The sequence below is a fragment of the Drosophila ananassae genome, chromosome 2L (assembly GCF_017639315.1).
Source record: "Drosophila ananassae strain 14024-0371.13 chromosome 2L, ASM1763931v2, whole genome shotgun sequence".
NCBI classification, from domain to species: Eukaryota; Metazoa; Arthropoda; class Insecta; order Diptera; family Drosophilidae; genus Drosophila; species Drosophila ananassae.
This window is the reverse complement of record NC_057927.1, coordinates 17,458,575-17,480,661: the sequence shown is the minus strand read 5'-3', so window position 1 is coordinate 17,480,661 and position 22,087 is coordinate 17,458,575. Positions and strand designations below refer to the sequence as shown.

The 22,087-nt window shown below is 46.2% G+C and overlaps 1 protein-coding gene across 2 annotated transcripts in view; it reads right to left on the bottom strand.

Annotated features, from left to right (window-relative positions):
* Window positions 1-22,087, bottom strand: part of LOC6501358 — a 38,785-nt gene that overhangs the window by 3,990 nt on the left and 12,708 nt on the right. For both annotated transcript variants that reach the window (XM_001955029.4, XM_032452522.2), the window contains exons 10-27: window positions 20,711-21,328; window positions 20,438-20,621; window positions 17,640-17,923; window positions 16,651-17,181; window positions 16,036-16,193; window positions 15,347-15,974; window positions 12,583-13,254; window positions 12,020-12,187; window positions 11,668-11,960; window positions 11,193-11,274; window positions 10,200-11,081; window positions 9,927-10,111; window positions 7,751-7,999; window positions 6,466-6,799; window positions 6,040-6,177; window positions 5,713-5,975; window positions 4,257-4,431; window positions 2,136-2,373 (exon numbers count right to left, since the gene is read on the bottom strand). In XM_001955029.4, coding sequence (XP_001955065.3) covers window positions 2,136-2,373; window positions 4,257-4,431; window positions 5,713-5,975; window positions 6,040-6,177; window positions 6,466-6,799; window positions 7,751-7,999; window positions 9,927-10,111; window positions 10,200-11,081; window positions 11,193-11,274; window positions 11,668-11,960; window positions 12,020-12,187; window positions 12,583-13,254; window positions 15,347-15,974; window positions 16,036-16,193; window positions 16,651-17,181; window positions 17,640-17,923; window positions 20,438-20,621; window positions 20,711-21,328 — 6,082 coding nt within the window. The remainder of the gene's footprint in view (window positions 1-2,135; window positions 2,374-4,256; window positions 4,432-5,712; window positions 5,976-6,039; window positions 6,178-6,465; window positions 6,800-7,750; window positions 8,000-9,926; window positions 10,112-10,199; window positions 11,082-11,192; window positions 11,275-11,667; window positions 11,961-12,019; window positions 12,188-12,582; window positions 13,255-15,346; window positions 15,975-16,035; window positions 16,194-16,650; window positions 17,182-17,639; window positions 17,924-20,437; window positions 20,622-20,710; window positions 21,329-22,087) is intronic.

The following is a 22,087-nucleotide window of genomic DNA, read 5'->3' as shown; positions in this document are numbered from 1 at the left end:
ATACCTTATAGGGTCAGAAATGTTTGCATCACTGGGATCCACACTATAGTGTTATTATACAAATAATAATTCCCTCTGAAAGGGTAGTTTGAAAAAAACAATAATAAAGAGCAACAGTAAAAGTTGCAAGGATATACCTTAAGCAGCTGACAGATTAACTTGAACAGGTTATACGCAGGAACATTTTCTACAAGATCTTCAGAAATCAGTAGTTGCTAATTAATGTGGGGACCTAGTAACCAATATTGCCATGGCATAAATATGTATATATTTTGAGCCCTAATACATGTATACTTTTTGACTTTCCCAGGTTTTTGCATCCTACTTCTTTTTTAAGCTTTCCTTCAATTCCTTTTTTGGTGGCCCTGGAGCTGTAGTGTTTTCGGCGACGAGGTCCTTTGTTTATTTTCGCGTGAAGCGCAGAAGGCTTTAAAAAAGCAAGCAAGCGGAAAAAGAGGAAAAAAGCGTAACCAGCAATGGGCAACTTCCGCTAGGATGCGCTCGTTTCGTCCCAAGCCCAAAACTGAACCCCGCCTGGCTGCCATATTCGAGATTTGTGTGGTAGGGCCAAAAATCGAGGCGGTTGCCGCCATTTAGTGGGCGAAGTAAGCACCGCGAATGGCCTGCTACACAAACATTGACATTTCTCAAAGGATTTGCGTGCAGTGGCCATGGAATAAAAGGAAGCTACGGCAACGGGAGTCCTGCGTACTGACAAAGTGCAAGGCAAATACGCACTGCTCCACCTCCACATGCATTTCGCCGCTGGCACACTCTTCGACATATTTGTGGAGCGACTTGCATAATTTCTGCTTCTGGCCAGGACTGTGTTGCCAAGGGAGGAGGCAAGTTAAATGGCCATCGGTTAGATGCACCTTCCTGTGAATCTCCTCCCTGTCATAGCAACGTGTTGGTAAATGTGGGAAAAAAAGGAAAAGGAAGGTATATCTCCTTTTTTTTTGCTAGCCTTAAAATGGTTGACGGCTTTGGGTTCTATTCTGTTTTTCTAACTTTTTTTTTGCTTGTGAAGGGAAAACCGGCGAAGTAAAGGAATCGATTGGCTTAGGACTGTTAAATGAAAGAGACTGAGCGGATTACGATTGACCCGTATCGAAGCGGTTTTCATATGCATATGTGAAGCTTTGAACAAGACCCACGACTAATGAAGTAAACAAGGATCTAAATGGAAGTTAAATAAGGCTCTGGTTTTTTCTCTTCATTAAAAGTAAGATTCTCCTCTGTATTTTTAACCTTCTTTCCTGTTCCTTAAATTTAATTGAAATGAGTATTAAAACTTCTGATAAACTGAAATTAAATGGAATTTCTGTTTAAAAGTCAGGATTAAAATATCCTTGCATTTTGCGTTTTGAATAGAACCCAATTTATGTCACAAAACGCGAACTTGTGCGCCCAAACGCGAGGGAGCCAACATTTTAGCATGAAAGCCATGAGCACATGACAGAAGCTGGCCTGTGTTTGTTTGTCAGTGTGCGGGGGACAGTCGAAACGATAATAATTGTCCTGGAATTGCGCTAATAACAGCAACAGGGATAATTGCTGGCCGGCGACAGAGCAGATACGCGCTGGGCGGCCAAAGCGGCAGCAACAGTCGGTGGCATGTTAGTCGGCAGCAGCAATTAGCCTTTCGCTGGCAAGGGCACACACACACGCGCAGGATACAAACAGGACATACAGGACACACTGGGCCGATGCATTCACGGCCATAATGATCAGCTCCAAACTGTTGACCCGCAAACACACAAAGTGCGTGATGGAAATCGCACTCCGGCAGCAAAAATAAAGGATTTTGAGCGGCGTAGAGCACACTCGACCAAAGTGTCCTTTTCAGTCCTTTTCATGTGAGTCTCTTTAAATTTTCGACTTCTAGAAATTGAGAATTTGGAGCTCTTGCTATTCTCAATCCCACAGCGTAGTCAATTGTCTCTGGGTTTTCCCCCAAAAGTCCTTTTGTGCCATTTTCTGGCAACGATACGAACCCTTTCGCGGCCCATGCGGCATTAAATGAAATTACAAAATATTTCTCTTTCTCCCCTCCGAGTGCGCACTTATTTGATCTTTGTATTATTATTTTTCTGCTTGTTTTTATTTTGTTATTTTGTTCCCTGAATACTCACCCACATACATGCAGGACAAAAGCAATTTCAATGCCGGAATCGAAAATTTCTCGTTTTCCATTTTCAGCAATTCGAGTGCAAGTTTTTCAATTTTATGTCGCATCTGCGGTGTGACCACGACTCCAGTCTCGGAGCTAGGAGCCCCGCCAACTCCAGCCTTACCCAGGGTATCGCCCACTCCAGTAGGCAGCGATCCAGGAGCTCGGGCACCGCTATTGACCACCATGCGCTCCAGGCCCTGGCAACGACAAAGAGATAAATAAATACAATAAGCAATATATAGGATGGAATTTCGGGGAGTAGTATCTGTGGTTGGGGAGGTGGCCGCCATTTCATAGAAATAGCAATGCGGCGGCTCTCGATTCGCTTTTGAATTTTTATCATTGCATACTTAAGTGGCTTTTCAGTAATGGCCACGCTAATTGAGTGGCAAATTGTTATTGTTATGGGCGCTGTTGTCGCTGCGCGCCATTGCGCTTTCTCCTGCCCCCATCCCAGCCCCTCGGCTTGCTTTCTCCGGGCGCTCGCTTCTCTGAATGCTGACATTCAGAGCAAAACAAGAGCAGGACCAAAGGCAAAAGTAGCAGCAACAGCAAGAGCAAAAGGCATAACCAACAACAAGGACATAACCAGCGAAAGCAACAAAATGGGACAATTGAATTGCGTGCAAATTTCATAAATTGCTTAAAAAGTCGAATTTAATTTTCGTCCGAACATTTCCCGGAAGTATTCAGCGCAAAAACAGTTTTTAATTACTTGCCGCTCGCCATACTCGTAAACTGCAATTAAAATCTCAACTCTATATTAAATGGCAGCAAATTACGTATACGCTCGCCTCCTGAGCGTAGGAAAAAAAAGGCGAGGGCGACCACTTAAATTTTTTGACTTCACATTTTTCCTTTTTTGGACTCTGACCACCACTGATTGGCTTATGTTAAGTTTTTTTCCAATGGCACGCGTTGAGAAACCTTGATTTGTTAAAGAAACAATGCTGTTCTCTTGATCTGACGATGTTTTTTTCATTTTATCACAAAAACAAAAAGAAAATTTTAGATCAATGAAGAAACTTTCTTTGACGTGTCGCTCTCTGAGTTATGATGGTGAAAGGTGACTTATTATTACAGGGGTTTCTTTAATAAAAGCAACAATACAGTTCGAATCACGACAGGTTCTAAACTGAGTATATTGCATGTTGCTACTGATTTTAATTTATATCTAGTAAACGGCTTCTTTAATGGTTAAAATAAATATGCCATTTTGTTATGAATAAGATATATAATCTTAGAAAAAAAAGGTGTTACCATTTACTTTCGCGTTTATGTGTTATGAGCACCTAAACATCAAATTTTCAACATGTACTCAATTTTGCTCCCTACTGTATGTGTGTACTCGTTTAAAACATCCATATATGAAGCGGACAATCCGACGATTAAAACAAACTTTTTCTTCTCCCTTTCATGGTTTTTTTTTTCTGTTTGATAACGCTCAATTTGGGGCTCGGACTCCAGTTGACCAACAGCGCATGGGAGTTCCGGTCTGGCCAATAAACATTTGACTGTTGCTTCTGCCATTCTGGTGCTGGGAGCCAACCCGTCCGCCTGCGTCAGTTATGACAGCCTTGGTTGCGGTCCGTCTCCGTCCGTGGGGTTTTTGGGCACAGGGAACTGAGAACTGGGTCCGCCGCTGGTCTGACAGCTCGGTCCGCTATCGCATGCCGTGCCTTTTGAAAATTGTCAATCAAAAAACCAATTAAGCACAACGTGGGCTACGACGCTATGGCTTAGCCACTGCCATTCACGGCTCAGGGTTCGAGGTTCGAGGTTGGAGGTTGGATATTTGGTTGCGCAGCGTTTACTTCGGTCAATGGCAGTCAGATTTGGTGCATGGCTAGTTGGCTGACAGTTAGTAAGTGGCCTGATGGCGGCCAGACAAGGCTGACATCCATTTAACTGACATGCTAAGTAATACCACTTGACTCGGTTGTTTGACGGGGAAAAGAGGAAGCTACTTTGATTGATTGATTCCACGGATTGGTTTTAAAAACTTTTCGACAAAATATTTATGCCGTGACAGCACAAGAGGACTATGTGAAATCAAATGCAATTTTGTGAATTTACTTACATGCAGAACACACAAGTACAACTCCTCGTTGCTGGTCGTCTTCAGGAAATTGCTGGCCGCAATGATTGTATTTGACAAGAGATGACATTGCGGCACAAATTTCGATGTCCACTCGATCAGGCTGTAATTGAGCGTCCAGACCAGCTTCGTGTGCTCCACGCTGAACGGCAGCGGACTGAAAAGACGAAACGTCAGAACTGTTTAGTAAACCGATATCCCCAAATCCAGGCCTAGTGCCCTCCTGTCGGGGTGTAGCCATCTAAATTAATTACAAGTCTGATGACCGCGGAATTGCATCCGCTGCTGGGCTCCACTGTTGCCAACAAAGCGCTCCCGCAAATCACCCAATCCCCCTCATTGCCTTTCTATGGAAAATTAGAAAATAATTAGTTCGGGGCGAGGACTGGGTGTGAGTTTGGCCAGTTTGGTGAGAGGCTCTAACTGGGCAGCCAATTGAAGGAAACAAACATTGATTTTATGCTGCTGCCTGGTGCGTGGTTCCTGGTGTGATGGTGAAAATTTCGCTGAGGTTTTAGCATATTGGTTTCGCATACGCTGCGTATGCTCAATAAAAGTTGTTTTCGTAAATGGAATTTGAGTTATTTCTTTCAAGGTTGAACCCGCTCGCAACAGTGCACACATAGTTAAAGTTTTGACGCATTTTCCAGACCTGCCAAAGTACCAAAACAAACTTGCGTGCGGTGTGGCAGGGACGGCATCGACGGCAAAGGCGAATGCAAAAGTGCAGCATATGAAATTCCATCAAATCCCGCAAACGATGAGGCAGCTGCTCCGTCAATAATTAGAATCCGCTGGCGAGCATAAACAACGAGGAAAAAGTGGAACAAGAACCACACTGATCAGAGGCTGCCCTTGACTAAGGCACCATCTATCGAAGGCAGCCGTGGCAACAGCAAAGTTTCAATGGCCATGGTTCATCGATGTTCTGGGCGTTGTCGAGTTATATCAACTCCCTTTGCCTCTGGCGTATCCTTTTTTGGGAAGGCGGCTGGCTGGTTCCGGCGCAGTCCTTGAAAAGTTTTTGATAACACCCTAAACACCAAAGCAGAGGGAGCTTCCACCAGAAGCCACCCGGAGCCACCAGGTGAAACTTGGCCACCCAGCACAGCACACTGCACCGAGCTCCCAGCACAGATGCCGATGAGCCAGGGTAACTAATGCGAAATGAGAACTTTTGCCATTAGTGACTGGATCTGAGGAGCAGATAACTCCTCGAACAGCAGGAGCTGGGAAGAAGCTCATGGCAAACCAAACCCCTCCAGAACAATTGATGACTTTGCATTGAAGATGATGCCAGGTACCAGGTATGACTTTCAACCTGCGAATATGTTCCAAAACTCTGAAACTGGCCTGATAAAGTCTGGGGGCAGGCGACGGGGTTAGCTTATTATTGACAGAAGACAAGTTACAACCGAAAACTCTTTACCAAACCCACCTCTCATCAATGATGCCATGGCGATTGATGTAGCCTACAATAAGAGCTCGCAGCAAAGCCAACTCCTCGCTAAGCCGGCCCATGGTCGTGTTGGTTTTGCTGCAGGATTCGAGGAGGCAAAGGAGCCCCTGCAGAGTGGCGATGCGTATAAAGCTGTGCGTGCTTTTCAAGTAGATGTTCCCAATCAAGGAGCACAGGCTCTGTAGCTCACTCAGGCTTGGAATGAGGAGTGACTGGCTTCGGCACAATAGGTATATAATATGCTGTAAAAAGCGAAAAAATAGTAAAATGAGCAGTAATTAAAAGTCTCTGTAGGCTGTCCCTTACCTGATGCGAAATCGTGTCGTCCATGGCCACTTGTTCCTGCAGCTTGAGGCACCGCTCCTTAATCCACTTGATGTGGTCGCGACTCTCGCAGATCTCACAAAACTTTACCAAATTGGGCAGCACCAGAATGTGATTCAGCTGTCGGGCGAGTCAGTAGAATGCGAAAAGAGTTAGAGCAACTTGCAGCTGCAAATTGAATTAATGCCAAATCACGAGTCGCGGCGGGCCAAAGGATCTCTCCAAAAACGGACTGGCACGGCCTGGCATCGTAATGTCCGCCGAGCAGCATGCATAATCAAATTAAAAGCCATCGAATGCACGGGATGCACAACGACTGCAGGCCGTGCACGCTACGTAACGGGGACGGGACATGGCTGGACGTGATGCTGGGAAAAGTTTGACATACAACGCGGACCAGGGACTTACCTCGATCATCTGCTGCAGTACGTCAAAGACCAGCTGCGTGCTGCTGCGAAAGTCAATTCCCGACAGCTGCGTAAAATGGCGATAGTTGCGCATTGCCATGTCAGGCACATCCGCATCCCCGGACTGCTTAATGTCCGCCGTGGCGGGGGCATCCCCCAGACCCCCGCCGGCGTGCACCTCCATTTGGGCCCAGCTGAAATTGAGATCGTATTGATTGGCCGCAAAGGTGCGTGTGCCAATCACATTGTCGTGGGCCAGCTGCCGCTCCAGATTGGGGTGATAGAAGACATTGCACCCGTCCACCAGTAGCTGCACCTTGTGCAGTTTCTTTAGGCTGAAAATGCATTTAAAATGGCACGTACATATACAATGTGTAACTGAGTGATGTGTGGGAAATGCGTCGGGTTGTTGGTGGCGATAATGCGTGTCATAATTGCTGCCAACTCGTATCGATTAAATTGCGCATTCGCCCTGTTGACAGAGCAACGAGAGTTGCAAGTAAAAAGTATTTGCTCGTAATTAAAAACTAATTTATAAAGTCAACAAGCGGAATGCAAGCTTCGGTTGGGGTTTCGTATTACATCCAAAAACAACACTAACAACGATGAGTAAAAGTCATTTTTGGTCAACTAATACGAAAATATGTGCTCGGCAAAAAATTTCCTAGGGCTTGTCAACAGAGTTTTTGGTATTTTAACTTTTATGACTGATTTTTTTATTGTTTTTTTTTTTGGTTCCTTCAGGCAATTGAATCGGGAGTGCCGAGGCATACATATAAAAAGTGTTTGGCATTCGTTAACTTTTAAAATTATTTTCATAATTCATGTGTTCACGTCACGCCACGATATACCATATCGTGGTGGCTCCGAAAAAGACTTTTTGTCGCTTTTAATTAAAAGCGCAGACATTGTAAAAGCAACGAAAAACTTATTTACCAAATTGTTTTTGGCCGCTCTCATGTTAACAAATTAGTTGTGCATTTAAAGTTGAAGTTTTTTTTTTCGAGAATCGGAACGATATAATATATATGGGTGTGTGTGTGACGGGGAGCCGAACAGAATCAGGATGTACACGCGCTCATTCACAGACTCAACTTTTGCCGTTCGCATTTAATTTGTACTTTTTGCCATTTACACATTAAAAACTTTTCCCACTGCGCTCTGAATTTTAATTTTCATAAATTTTAGCCTGGCAACAAGCCTGGGAGAAACAGCATGGACGCCATGGACGCCATGGAACACCCAGGACACAACGAACACCATTGAGTAAAACAACTAAAACTCACCTAATGCTGTCACAAGTGATGCGATGCCAACGAGTCGTGTGATGGAACTGTCCGCCGGACTGGCCCACAATGGGAAAAGTTTTGTACGTCATTAAAAGTTCGAGGATGGCCTGGAGGCAGACCTGCTTGATCTGGAACTGTTCCTGCTGATCGACCATGTGCTCATCGTACAGCTTATTGATCAGCAGGAGGCAGGTCATGAAGTACTCCTCAAACTGCTGCCGGGTGGTGAAGCCAAAGATGGCGAGTCTGAAATCGAGAGGATAGTGAGCGCCCATAAGTGTCAATTTAATTACCAGCTTCTGGAATTCCTGACTATGTCACTCCTGACTACGTTTCGGAGTGTGTGCAATTAATTGAAAATGGAAATTTCTGCATAAAATGTTTTCAGCCAATGCTTGAAATTTTAATTCAATTAGTCCGACCTCTTCAAATATTTAAAATATGCAATATATGCAATATCAAATATGTGTGTAACATGTATGTATATGCAAAATTTGTGTGTGTACAAAGTAATATGTTAGTTGGCCGAAAATGTCAATTAGTCTTCGATTACTCTAGTCGCAGGCTGCAGGCAACCAGTGAAGCATAAACTTCTCATCATCCATCCTGGCTGGATGGGTTGTTTCTCTATCGTGGTGGTTTCTGTGCAATTAGCAACAAAGTTGCTGGAGTAAGGCAGTCGTCCGCATCCGCCTCCGCCTCCGCCTTCCCTCCATCATCCTCCATCTCCATCCTCATCCGCATCCTGGCATGACGTGTCTTTTGTTGGCAGCCATCTGCAGCACGCACACATGCATTTATCTCACTTTGCTGCTCATAATTTGTTTATATCGCACGCTGCCTCAACGGCGGCTTTTCCTGCTGTGTCTTTTAGCCAGCTTTTAGACCCCTACCTCCGCCCTATGCCCTCTTTAGCCCAACATTCTGGGCCAAAATGCATGTCTATGTTGATGCTGATGCTGATCCTCTGCGCCGTCGTTGCCAGAGTTTCCTCTAATAGAGTTGTTGATGTTCCGCTCCGTCAGCCCTTTGGGGGATTTTGTCGTTATCATCCTTGGGCACCACCGCTGCTTCTTTTCACCGCTGCATCGCAGTACCGCAGCTTTCATCGCTGCACTGATGCTGCTCCCTGTGCTGATGTGGTTTTGATGTTTATGCCCTCGTCGGCCAGAACAACAGCCAAAAATGGATTGGCTTGCCGACTTGATCCGGGAATCCGGTAAAATGGAAGGAGTCGGGGAGTAGGAGTCCTTGCATACTTTAAGGGTCTGGAGTTTTTGAAGCTGCCCACAAAGACCCAGGACCAGATGCGGAAAGAGAGACAGTTAGTCAGCTAGCCGTGCACAATTATTCCGCCCAATTCCTGGCTGATGACGATTCAGCTTTTGGCCTGACAGCGTAATGATGACGACTGCCATCGAAACAATGGAACAGCAATAGCAATAGCAATAGCCAAAAGCAGTGGCGGTGGCGATGGCGATGGCGATGGCAATGGCGGCATGGGGAGCCTGTCAAGTGACAAGCACGAGGCAAACAAGCCGGGCCCAGCCAAGGACAATGACGAGGACAATGAAGTCTTACGGCTAGTACCGCAATCGCACATACATATGTGCTTGTGTTTGTAATAGAACAACAGGATGTTGATGTTTCCAGTTGCGGTTTACTCATCCACCCATCCTCATCGTCGTCCTCATCATCGCTCCATGTAGCTGCCATGCGCTCGTCACTCCTGTCAGAGCATTGTCAGCAACTTTACTATTGTTGTTGTTCTGGTTGTGCTGTCGCCTGTGTTGCTGTTGTTGCTGTTGAACACAATGGAAACGACAGAAGCGACACCAACACCAACAGCAACAATGCAATAGACCCTGGTCAGTTGATAAGCAAAGCCGAAAGGACATCTGACCAGCCCCAGGACAATACCGCCTACAGTCAAGGTGAAAAATCATAACTTGCCTGGTTTAAGCTACTACCCATGGTTTAATCCGATTTAATTAGAACGATTCTCACGCAATAAGTGAGCAATACACCAAAGATATTAGGATAGCCCTTATTAAATGTTAGTTAGATCAATTGTGAAAGATTTGGGTTAGATATTTTACAAAACATTAAGCCACGCGTAGTACTCTTACCCTCTTATTGAGCTTAAAGTTAAGGACCTCCTTGTCCTACCTACCGCTTGACAAATTGACGCAGGATATCCACATCGCTCAGACTGTCCACAGGAATGGTGGGCAGCTTGCCATCGGCCTGTTGCTTCTGCTGCTCCTCTGGCTGCTGGATGAGCTCGTGCGGAGTTACCGCGTAGGCATAAAACTGGTGCGTACGCAGCAAGGAGATGCCAATGGAGGCCACCAGACTCTGAAAGTGAAGAAGCAGAGAAAGGGGCAGTAAGTGGAAAGAGCTTTTGGGCTGCAGACTGACAAATGGCCAGCCGAACGTCACTTACCAGTGGCACTTGGATCTGGGCCAGCTCCTGGCCGGCGAACTGCAGGCGAGCATCCCCGTCGCCTGCCAAGACCCTGCCGCTGTCCTGGGACTCGATATCAATTTGCGTTTCAATCAATTTGGCCAGAAAAATCGCCTGCGGAGCCGGTCCCTTGTTGGCTCTGCCCTTCTCCAGGCGATGGCGCTGATAGAAAATGGTATCCTGCAGTATGCACCCAGACACACGGTCCAACAGTTCGAGTAGATCGCAGCGTGGGCCTGGATCTAACCTGGCGTTTAGGTCCCTCCAGACACGTGGCTGCAACAGCAGGGCATCCACGGTAGCAAGTAACACACCCAGTGCATCCTGTTCGGACTCGTGCCGCGATGGCTTTGCCAAAATCTGTTTGACAGCCCCAACCAACCAGCCCAGGTAGCCCAGCAAGTGGGGGAGATGCTCCTGGCGCAGCAGGTGCTCCCCAACAAATTTCTCAATCAGCCGGGCATCGATGTATACGAGTGCTGTTTGCTCCACATTCCGTACGCCGGTCACCAGAGCAGCGACTGCTCTGGCCATGTCCAGTTGCTCGCCATTGGGTGGAGGCGATGCTTCTGCTGTGGCCGCCACCCTTGCCAAGAGCAGGGAGCAAGACACACGCGCCAGCGGCGGCGGTTGCATGTAGTTGATGTGCGGGGCGTGCTGAATGCACTTCTGCCGGAAGGCAGCCACCATTGCACCCAGAGAGCCGGCGATGGCATGACGCAGTATCTTAGCCTCTTGTACCGCCCCTAGGCTTCGGAGCAGCCGGTTCAGCTTCGGCTCCGACTGAATCTCTAGGAGCAGCAACATCAGTTGCTTCTGCTGATGAGGCGCATCCTCGTGCTGGGTGGCGAATTTGATTAGCTGTTTGGGCGGGAAAATTTTGTCAAAGGCAGGAAAAGCAGGGTGGAGGTGAAAAAGGACAACAAATTAGCTGTGGCAGCGCCATAATGGCCAAGTGCTTGTCCCATTTACCTGAGCAAAGAGCCAGCTCTCATCAATTATGCGCGACGGCGTTGCAGTCTCATTGTCCTGGCGGCACTCCAAGTCCTTCAGACTGCGATGGGAAGCAATGAAACATAAATAAAAGCATCAAGGGATATAATGAGAGTCTGTTGATCCGAACTTTGAGTACTTTTCTACTTCCAGTTCATTGTATTTACTTTGGATTGGAAAACGCTTAAAGTGGGGTGGATGGAATATTTTGAATATATTGGGGAGCTTACTTATTTGTTGGCTCATAGAGAAGTACTGATTGTTATTCAAAAATAGAAATTCCATAATAATGATGAACTTCAAAAACATTGTCATTGACTTGAATAATTTTATGAAGATTATATTTTCATTTTAATTAATGTTTTGAAAAAACTATAGGTGGTGCACCCCCACATCAACATATCTTCACCGCTGCAAAAAATTACAATTTTTCTCGATGACTAATAATACTTACAGCAGGGTTCGCAGGGCGTCCTGGTCGTCTCCCCCGGCCAGCTCGCCTTCGATGAGTTGTTCGTAGATGACGTTCCTGATGCCGTTCCCGCTCTGGGCAGTCAATCGCCGGGCCATCCGCTCCATGGGCAGCTGCAGAGAACGGTGTCCCTCGTGCAGCTGGTGCAGGCGACTCAGGACCTGCAGGGCCTGCAATATCGGTTCTGCATCCCCGCCGGAGACTCCTCCAGGGGCTCTTCGCTCTGTGGACTCACAAAGACGTCCCAGCAGCCGCAGGACTAGGCGAATGGATTGCTGTGGCGAAAATGCGACGAATGAATGGCTTTGTTATGCAAAAGTCTTTCGCAACTCACCGGCTTCAATTGCTGCGCGTTCCGGAGGAGGGCCACCTGCAATAATGAGCCGCACTCGGGACGCTCTTGGCAAAGCTCGCAAAGGAATTCCAAGTGGTCAGCAATTAGGAAATTCAGATACCGGCCGTCGAACAACTGGCGCACTTGTTGCGCACTCCACTCACAGCCCTGCAATTAGTGGACAATCGTGATTTGCTTCAGGTTTGGGTTCAGGGCGAAGGTTGGGGGTGGAGTTAGCCGGATTGGAGGGCGCTACGGGCCATTAGCCAATAAGTGGCGCATGTTCGAGTGGCAATCAATTAAAATTATGCCCCGCTGTAAACTGTGCTTGAAGTAAGCAAGCGGTGTAAAGGTTTACTGCTCACCGCTGGATGTCTGCAGTTTGAACCAAACGCTTTAACCAACGACCCATTGTGGTTAACCGCAATATGGAGAGTGCGACAAATGTCAGCTTCCGAATTCACCATATCGTACGCGGTCTTGACATCCAACGAAACTCCAGTTTTTCCAACATTGTCATTTGACAAACTTAAATTAAACTTTCTGATTTTCAGTGTACTTACCATGTTTGGGCGACAAACTTCTCTCAGTAATTCCCGCTGCAGGTTTCGTCTGACCGACAGTTGGGCGGCCTGTTCCAGCAGGGCTATAGGCTCCTCCAATCGCACGGACAGGGCCAACCTTTGGCACGCGATTAGAACGGCATCCAGCGACCCGGGCACACCACGGCGGGCGACACTCATCCGCAGCAGGCTATAGTATTTGCATAGGAACTCGGACTCGGCAAGCACCAAGCGGAAGACCGACTGAAGGGCATCTTTGTGCCGGGAGCGACAGCAGACGTTGTGAAGGGCGTTAACAAAGCGGCCGGCCAGTTGGCAGTAGGCGTGACTGGCAGCCGAGGATAGTCTGGAGTCCAGGGCCATTATGGTATCTAAGCAGGAAAGCAGCTTCTCGCTTAGCACTTTGGCAAAGTAGTTTATTTCGCTGATGGTGGAACGGCAGACGGAGGCAGCAGCCCTGGCAGCTGCAGCGGCCGAAGATGTTGATGGTGCCTCGTCCTGCCACCGTGCTCCTCCTGTCGATGGCATTAGGGCCTGAATCCGCCGCTCGGCCGTTGGATTATTATTCAAATAAAGTTTTATGTGATTCACTAAATAAATTTCCTCGGTTTTAAGGATTACGTTCGCCAGCATAACCATAGCTAAAGCCAAATCACCAAAGTTGCCGACGTCCTGGAAAATATGTGGGAATAGGAAAAACAAAAAGCGGGTGAGATGCAGAGAGCTGTAAGTTCGTTCGCTGATGACTCCTTTCGTTGTTGACCGCCAGTGCAGTAAAGTGTGAAACTTTGCATAAATTTGTGTGACAAAGTTGCCAGAGCCAACATCACCATATTTTCCAGCAGTAATTAGAACGGATGCCCCCATCCCACGTCCGAAAAGTCCTGCTCATGTGGGCTGGCGGCGAATGCAATTCCATTTGTGCCTCTTGGCTCGGACCGCTGGCTGGTGGTGCATTTTAAATAAGCTTTTTCCCGGAGAACACCCCGCCTCCTGCCTCCTCCAGTCAATGTTTACACGCAGAATGTTATTTAAGTTGCGGCGCAATTTCAATTTCAATTAAAATGCAGGTGCCGTAAACTAGTAACACGCCCACATACCACATAAATGCTCTTATAAAAATATACATTTATATATATATATATATATATTCGAGTGAAGGCAGAGAAGGCCAAGCTTAATTACTCATGCCACCTGAGCGGCAAAGTCGCCGTGAAACTCTGTTAATTCCGCCGCCTCTTGCCGCACTTCTTTTTATTTTGCACGAGTATGCCCAAATTAAATAAACGATAATTAGTTAAAGTTTTTAAGCCGAGCGCATAATTTACAAGTTAAATGAGGCTGAATAGCCTTCGGCAATAAAGTGTCAGATGGTCATTAATAAGGGTGTTTTGGCAGCGGCTGGGGGTCGGGTGGCCGTCAGCTAATAGTGTTAGACAAGTGGATGCAGGTGGGCTGCACTCGAGGAGAGACTTCACATGCAATCGGCTGCCTACGACAAGTACCAATAACCACCCACACTTGCGCTCACACACACACACACACACAGACAGGAAGGTCCTGCCACTAATACTGGCGAGCGAGACTGTGTAATTAAGTTGGTTTTAACTGTAGCATAACGGTTGACTGGTCTGAACGGAGGGCCAAATGGGGCACAGGCGGGGCAATCGGCGATGGATGGGAGGAGGACTTCGGGCCAGGGGCGTGGCAGAGCCCTGAAGGCATGCCAGACCAGGAGTTCATGCCAGCCGGGCGACCCGACAGTTAATGCATGTGTAGCTTAAATGCGCATTAATAGTTGAAAATGTGCGGCGTTGAAGCGTAGGTATTAAAAATGTCACGTATACGACATGTGCCACATTAACTACAGTACCACATGGATCAGCAACACCAGTGGCAACAGCAATAGCAACACCAACACCAACCAGTCACACAACCAAATAAAAAATTGCCCCGTAACTGCAACTAAGTGCATTCGTGTGTATGTAAAATACGAAGGGTTGAACGGACGAACAAACGGTCGGACGGAATGAGGGACGGGCAATGACAAATCGTTGATGAGCTCGCCAGGAAGTTGGAGGCAACAAGGTGGGGCCTACAGGTGTTGGACAAGCTTTAGTTGCAGGAAAATAAGGAGTGACAACGCAGCAACTCTTCAATTGAAAGCAACTGTTTGTCATCCAAGAGACGGAACATCTCTGGTTAGTCGCAATTTAATGTCATTGAGATCAATTCGAGCTTAAGTACCAGTTCAGCCGAACTTCGGCTATTGCCGGCAAACTGAGAGTGTTGTAATTTGTGGCATTACTTCAATTATATTATTAAGTGGATGCCACACAAGCCCAGCGACACCTACTCAGGACATTCATATGTCATTTGCATTGGCAGATTGCCAAACCAAACCAAACCAAACCGGCGACTGATAGACAGATTCGTGTTCATTTGCATGTCGAGTTGGATTTTAAGTTTCTGTCTGTATTCATAAATATTACAGATTGCCCGACGCCTTCGAGCGCAAGTGCAAGTGAAGCGGCAAGTGCGAGTGCAAGTGTGTGTGCACATGAATATTTAAGCAGGTATTGCGAATATTTATGATTTCAATCGAGGCGGATACCGCAGACAGGCAGTCAGACAATCGGACAGACTCCGGAAAGTGCCCAAGGGCAGAGTCTTAATGCATGCCGTAATTGAAGCATTGACGGGCATCTGTGAATGGCCTGAGTGCTTTGTCAAGTTTTAGGCCACTGCATATTTTAACGCTCACCTGCTCGATGAACAGCTGCAGCAGCTGCAGGAATCCCTTACTGTCGGCAAGGACATAGTTTTCGTTGTTGCGGAAGCAGCACTCCACCAGCCGCAAATCTCCGGCGGAATGCAATCGCCACTGCTGCGTGCAAAGGCCACGGCACAGTGCTCCGTACACGGCATCCGCATCCTGAGAACCGTGATATGGGGGTGGGGACTCCGTCAGTTGGCCACTCCGCTCGAACAGCAGCAACAAGGCCAATACCTGTTGACTTGGCCGTGCCTCGATGAATTTCTCCAGCATGCCCAGAACCACTTCCCGCTGCGTGTCGAGCTCGCGTCGTTGTGCCATCAAGGCCTCTCTGGTTTCCGGAGTTGGGGTCGCACTCAACGGACTCTGGCATGCCGCCCGGCTGGAACTGTGGCCAGAGTCGCCGTCCAGGGCCTCCTCTATCTGACTCTGCATGAAGAAGAGCTCGTAGCTGAGGGTCTTGAGGGCCAGCAAAGCCACATCCCGAACGGATCCATTCGCCAATAGGTTGTTTGTAATGCTGATAATCTTGGGTATGGTGATCAGCTGCCGGTCGCTTTTGTGGGTCAGTTGAATGAGGAATCTCAGCATTGGGGGAATGATGATTAACGAATTTCTGCAATTACATACATCAGGAATTACATAATCATTTACATTCCAATTATTCCACTACTTACCTATCGATACCGCTTTCTATCAGATCCAAGTTGCTGAGTATCTGCTCAAATATTACATTCTTGGAATCCAATATGCTGTAGGTAACGTTCAGCTCCAGTAATTGGGAGAGTAGCCGCAATATGGGCGCCTGTATGAGTGCATTGGATTTCATGAAGAGCTGTGAAGACAAAGGCGGGCAACGCAAAGGGAAATAATATTACATGCAGGTGTACTGGAGCCGGGAAAATGTTTGCCATTAATAAAATATCAGTGGATGCACTCTGAAACCCCTCACATAAACTTCACACACGTAAAAGATTAAAGGCCACTCTCTAGGTACGGGTAGTATTCGTGTCTCTGCATTTTTAATCAAACAAATTGGCTACAACTAAAATTAATTAGCCATCGGTTGGTTCTCTACACTCTTCAAAATAATTGAAGTTCATATAATATTTTAGTTAATAAGTTTAATTTTAATTATGAAGTTAAACCATATATTATGTATTATTATATATACCTTTTTAAATATATCATTATTATGGATTAGATATACCATAGATGTACAGATTTTGGAATATAAATAACTATTACTATATGTAGTATCAGAGTGCGCCATTTTATCAAAGTGTACTCACCGTCAGACAGTAGATGACCAAAGGCTCAAATAGCTTTATAAGCCGAACGCAATCGCCCGCGGGCGGAGCAGGTGGCTGAAGGCCTTGGACAAAAAGCAGACCCAGGGCCTGGAGTGGCCCAGTATCAATTGGTTGCTCGGCTGCGGCTCCTCCCGCTCCACCTCCTGCTTGGACTTTTGAATTTATGGTTGGCAACAATGTGGAGCCGGCGCCATGACCCCTGCCCTTGGCCGCAAAGTAGGGGCGTATGAAGGCAGAGTGGTGGCCATCGACATCGGCATCGGCCGGCTGCAGCACCACTTGGCTGGCATAATTTTGGCCGAATAAATATTTCAGCAGTTGCCGCAGACATGCAACGCACTCGGCGGGTGCATAATTTATGAGTTTGGTCAAATAGTGGAGAATTTCTTCGATTAATTTTAGCTCCGGCGGTGAGGCGCCCGGCGTGGCCTCCAGGCAGAAGCTCAATGCGTTCAGGGAGGTCTTCAAGAGACAAATTAATAAGCTGCCGGCCTCGTGATTTATGGTTATCTGCGGAAAGAAAAGCGAACGAGTTGCTTAGTTTGCTGGGTCGGATGGGGATGGTGGTGGGTGTGGGATGGTCCAGTGCTAATGCAACTCAGACATTAAGTCAGTCAGCTGGGGAGAAGTTTGTTTTTGAGCTGCGAGTGGCAAAAGTCAAGTGAAGATGCTACGCTGGCTGCATTTCGTCGCGGGCTGAATTTTTACAACTCATTGCCTTTGCTGCGGCACAGCCCGAAAGTGTTGCATATAAAACGGTGCATTGCGTTGTACGTGCATCAGGAGAAGGAGATGTAGCTGCCACTGTTCCTGGTTTTGGAGTTCGAGCTGCGGGATCCTGGCAAATCTCAGTGTACGTGCCGCGCAACTTTTGCCATTTCGGCACCACCAACACAAGCAACCAGCAAGCACCAGCGACTTAATGGCGGTTGCTCGCACTGAATCTGCGAGTCCGTGGCGCGACTTACCTTGTAGCTGTCATTAGCACCTCTTAAAATGTTGTAAAGTTTCATGTAAACGTAATCGCCAGCAAAGTAACCCAGAGCCTGGAGCGATGCCCCCGGTGGCTCCCGTCCGCCGCTGCTGAGGGTGAAGAGCTCGCTCTTGGGTGCCTTGGAGCTGGCTGAGTGGGCCGCGGTGGGAGGGCGCTGATTGGTGACCAGGTGGTAGTAGATGTTCAGCATCTTGACGCTGTGACGCAGCAAAAAGTCCAAGTGTGTGGCATTCGGTGATCCGGAGCTCAACATGGCACCTGTTCAGATAGACGAATGAATGCGGGATTTAAGCCGTATTAATGGCAAATTAAGTGATCCCGGCTGGGCTAATTGTGTTAAAATGCAAACGAGCACTTAAAATTATACAAATGCCGCGTAATTGCAGCTCACAAAATTAAAAACGCATTAATGGATTTGCAATTGAAAAATGCACGATTCAATGGCACTCCTATGGCAATACACACTGAGGGCGGGAAAATAATGTGGAAATAAAACACAAAAAACTACATAGGTAACAAGCGGAAAACGCTTCAAAGTATGCTATGATTTATATGCATTAATTAATATGTGCATGTGTGGCATTCCCGCGGATGCGAACGGGTATGTATGTGTGCGAGAATGCGTATCTGTGTGAGACATGCAACATTTCAATTTATGTGTCAACAATGCACAGCGGCAGTGGCAATAAGCAATATAATTTTTTATATTTGTAGTTGCAAAGGAAATGCCGATGCAAAAATTGCTATTTACAAATAAATTAAATTGAATGCGCATAAATATTTATAAAAATTAAGTGTTAAGGGAGCCATTCAAAGAACCCCTGAGGGAGGCCTCCGACCCACGGCCTACGGCCCTGGATAGCTGTTCGCATTACATTTGATAATTAATTGAAAATGGCGCACAATTGCAGTGAGACGACGCCGTTCTTCCGTTACCGATTTATATTTATTTATCGTGCATATCAACTGCATATGAGTTTTTTGTTTTCGGTTTTTTGCTGCTCTATATTGGCGCCAGGGCAACGTTCGATTGTGCGTTGTGAAATGTAAGTGTATGGATTAAATCACACATTATTAAATCCCCCAAACTTGCAAGGAAATGTTGATGAATGGCTCCCTGAAGCAGTTAACATACATGACTTCTAATTAAGTCTAGGAAACCTTATGATTAATGAATAGACCCCAACAATAGGTCTCAAAAAGAGTTACCTCAACAAGCTCAAAATGGATCTAATTATCAGGCCATAGAAACCAGCCTCTGTCCAAATTAAACAACAGAAGCTCAGCCGTATTTTAATATGCAACCTGGCCAACAATGGAATTGCAGGTGGTTCAGTAGATGCTTTAAGCCATCAGTTAACTCGGAATTACTCCGGCAGCAATTAAAGGATTGTCGTGGGATGTTTGTTTTGGTTCTGCGCTTCGAATCGAAAACTATTTGCATACATTTTGGCAACTGTCAAAACTTATCATGGAGCGCACGCGAGAATGTCGGAAAGCATTTGGCGATTTTGTTTTCAAATCGATGTCCAGATATGCCAGACCATACACGCGAATACAAAAACACCCGCACACACACGGCTTAAATATTAAATTGTTGAATGTGCAGGGCCGGTGTAGTGCAGAAAATGCAAATTGTACTTGGGACTTGGAACGGGTACAGCTGGCGCCACTAGCACAAAAATTGTTTAACATTTAATGGTTTATTAATAATTTAATTACTTTTTGATTATGGTGGATTACATTAGCGCATAGCAAATACGCGGCTGGCATGATAAATAATAAAGAGCCTGTCGCCATTGCCCCTCGCGCAAATTTATGGCGTCCTAATGCACGTCGAAGGGAGAAATTCGAATTGGCGGTCGTGTGAAATGTCACTAATGAAATTGAGTTGAAGGTTGGTTTTCCCTTTTTGTGTTTTTTGCTGCGTGATATAAACATTTTTGCAAATTGAATTGAAATGCTTATTAGCGAACTATTTGCATTACTGCTGCCGCTGTTTCCCATGTTATTTTAGTTTCAGGACTATTTTAAGCTACACTTTGTAAATAATGCCGTGAAAAATGATTAAATTAATAAGTTTGACTTTTACATTGTGCAAAAATAGTTTCCCCATCATTATTTTATATTAAGTTTGATTCAGTCTAGCAATTTAATGCCATGTTATAGTTTGGCGCGTGAGAGCCTCCAAAATAAACAATGTATATGGTGTCTGTTTTTGGGTAGTGTAACTTCAACTTTTCATTTAAGGGAATGTGTATGTTTTTTAACTTTTAGTTACAAAAAACATTAAAGCTAATTTCCTGTTGTTCTTTATTAAATTTAACTACAACATGCATGTACCCAGGCCACTGGCCAGGTACTTACACCACGGCATGAAAATATTTATGCAAATCTATTTAATGACAAACAATTAATTAAAATGATTTATGCAAACGTTTCCACAGCATTCATTACACAATAATGCAATTAAATATGCAGTCTGAGGCTAAAAATTACAGTTTTTGTAATTTCTGTTAAATTAAATTAGCCAAACGAGCCGCAAATCGGCCAGCGCCCGCTCGGCCCTTTCAAATTATTTTCCCACAATTTCGGAAATATCGGAAACGCACTCAGGCTCGCAAGACAAATCAACAAGCAATGCGCCGGCGATGTGGATGTGCATGCCAGCCATTATTAGTATTAAAATATTTTGGGGTCTGCTAGGATATAGTCGGGTGTATCCATGTCGGACCATCGTCCCCCATCTCTAGCGATGGTTGGCCCTCTTACCTGCCATTAGTTTGCCCAAAACATCAATCAAATCGTTCTGGCAGCTGAGGTCCGCAGCTGTTGCATTATTGTAGTAGGCATAGCTAATGCAAATTTCGACGAAATTGAATTCCATCCAGGCCTGTTGATAGTCCACGAAATTGAAGTACCTGAGCAGGAGTCGCAGGGCGTAAATTATGCCAAACTATAAAGGGAAATGACACCGAATCGAATGGAATGAGCCTCGATTCTATACAGTTTATTTCGATTGGTGGCTGGCACACAAATATTTACCTGCAAATTTTTATCATTCAGCGTCATCAATTTATTTGTCAAGCGATACAAAACTTTGGCCAAAACTTTTTCCTCCTGCCCGATTTGACGTTGCGCGGCAAAAACATGCCCCTCGGCAATGCCAATTCCGTAGCTGCCATCGAAGTAGGCCGACGCCGCGAAGGCTGATGCTGCCGCTGCGGATGAGGACGAGAAGGCGGAGGTCGAGGATGAGGCTGAGATCGAGGATGCCGATGATGGGCCCCCCATCGACAGGACGGACGTGCTGCCTGACTCCGGACCGGCAAAGGAGGGCAGTGCATCCAGCTCACCCAGCGGCGGCACAATCGTCGAACTGGCCCGGAATAAATTACGCAACGTCACGGACATGCTGCCAAATATGCGATAGTCGAAAAAATCCCACAGCAAATTGAAATTAGTTTGTTGAGTTTCCACGGTGGCGTTGTTGCCATCGATTTCGACTCCTCCATCTACTAGTACATCCTTGGCCAAAGACGATGGTGGCTGCTCCTGGCGCGCCGTTTGCATTATAAAGCGGCAAAGACAGCAGGCGGCGTGTTCCCGCACCCGCGCATCATCGTCGCCGAGCAGATGCAAAAGTTCAGCCAGAAACTGTGCCTGCGAGGAGAGCAAAGTGTTTTTGAGTTAGTTGACGGCACGTTGTAAATCAAAAAGTGAGCCAAGTTTTCATTATGCAGTTTGGCAGTTTCGGTTGGCCGTGCAGATGCGGTTTGGCTTGTTGATTTTCCGTGGGTTCTGCCACACTCAAAGAATATGAGTGCAGGTTGGATTTTACAATTTGAAAATACTCTAGGACCTTGTTTCCTTGGCTCTAAAATAAACATGCCATTCAAGTCTTACTAGTTTTTAAAAAATTCAGAAATATTTTTTGAAGTGTAAGCCTCCTAAAAATGCGAAGGAGCAAACTCTAAACTTTGTGTGCTCATAGACAACCATAATTGCAACTGCGATTCGAATCTGAATCAATTGATGGGAGAGCCTGCCAGTTAAGCTCTTTCCACGCAAACTAACGTACTTTGGTATTCGAATTCAGTTTGATCCGTCAATCGTATTTCGCATCGATTGTTTGCCGACTCCTTTCTCTAGTTGAAGTATGTGTGTACCCTCCTCTTCACTGTGCCATTTAGCAAATTGCTTAGCTTTGTCAAAATAATAAATAAACAAATATATATGCGAGTGCCGCAAAAACCCTGAATGCCCTCCGAGCGAAAGCTGTCAGCCAGTCCGTCATTCCGTCAGTCAGTCGGTATTCGGCATTCGGTATCCGGCATTCCGTGGGATGCGCTCCACAGTCTCCTGCAGAATGCACAAAGAGCCCGGCCACACACTTGAGTGCACAAATGTTCAATAAGAGTT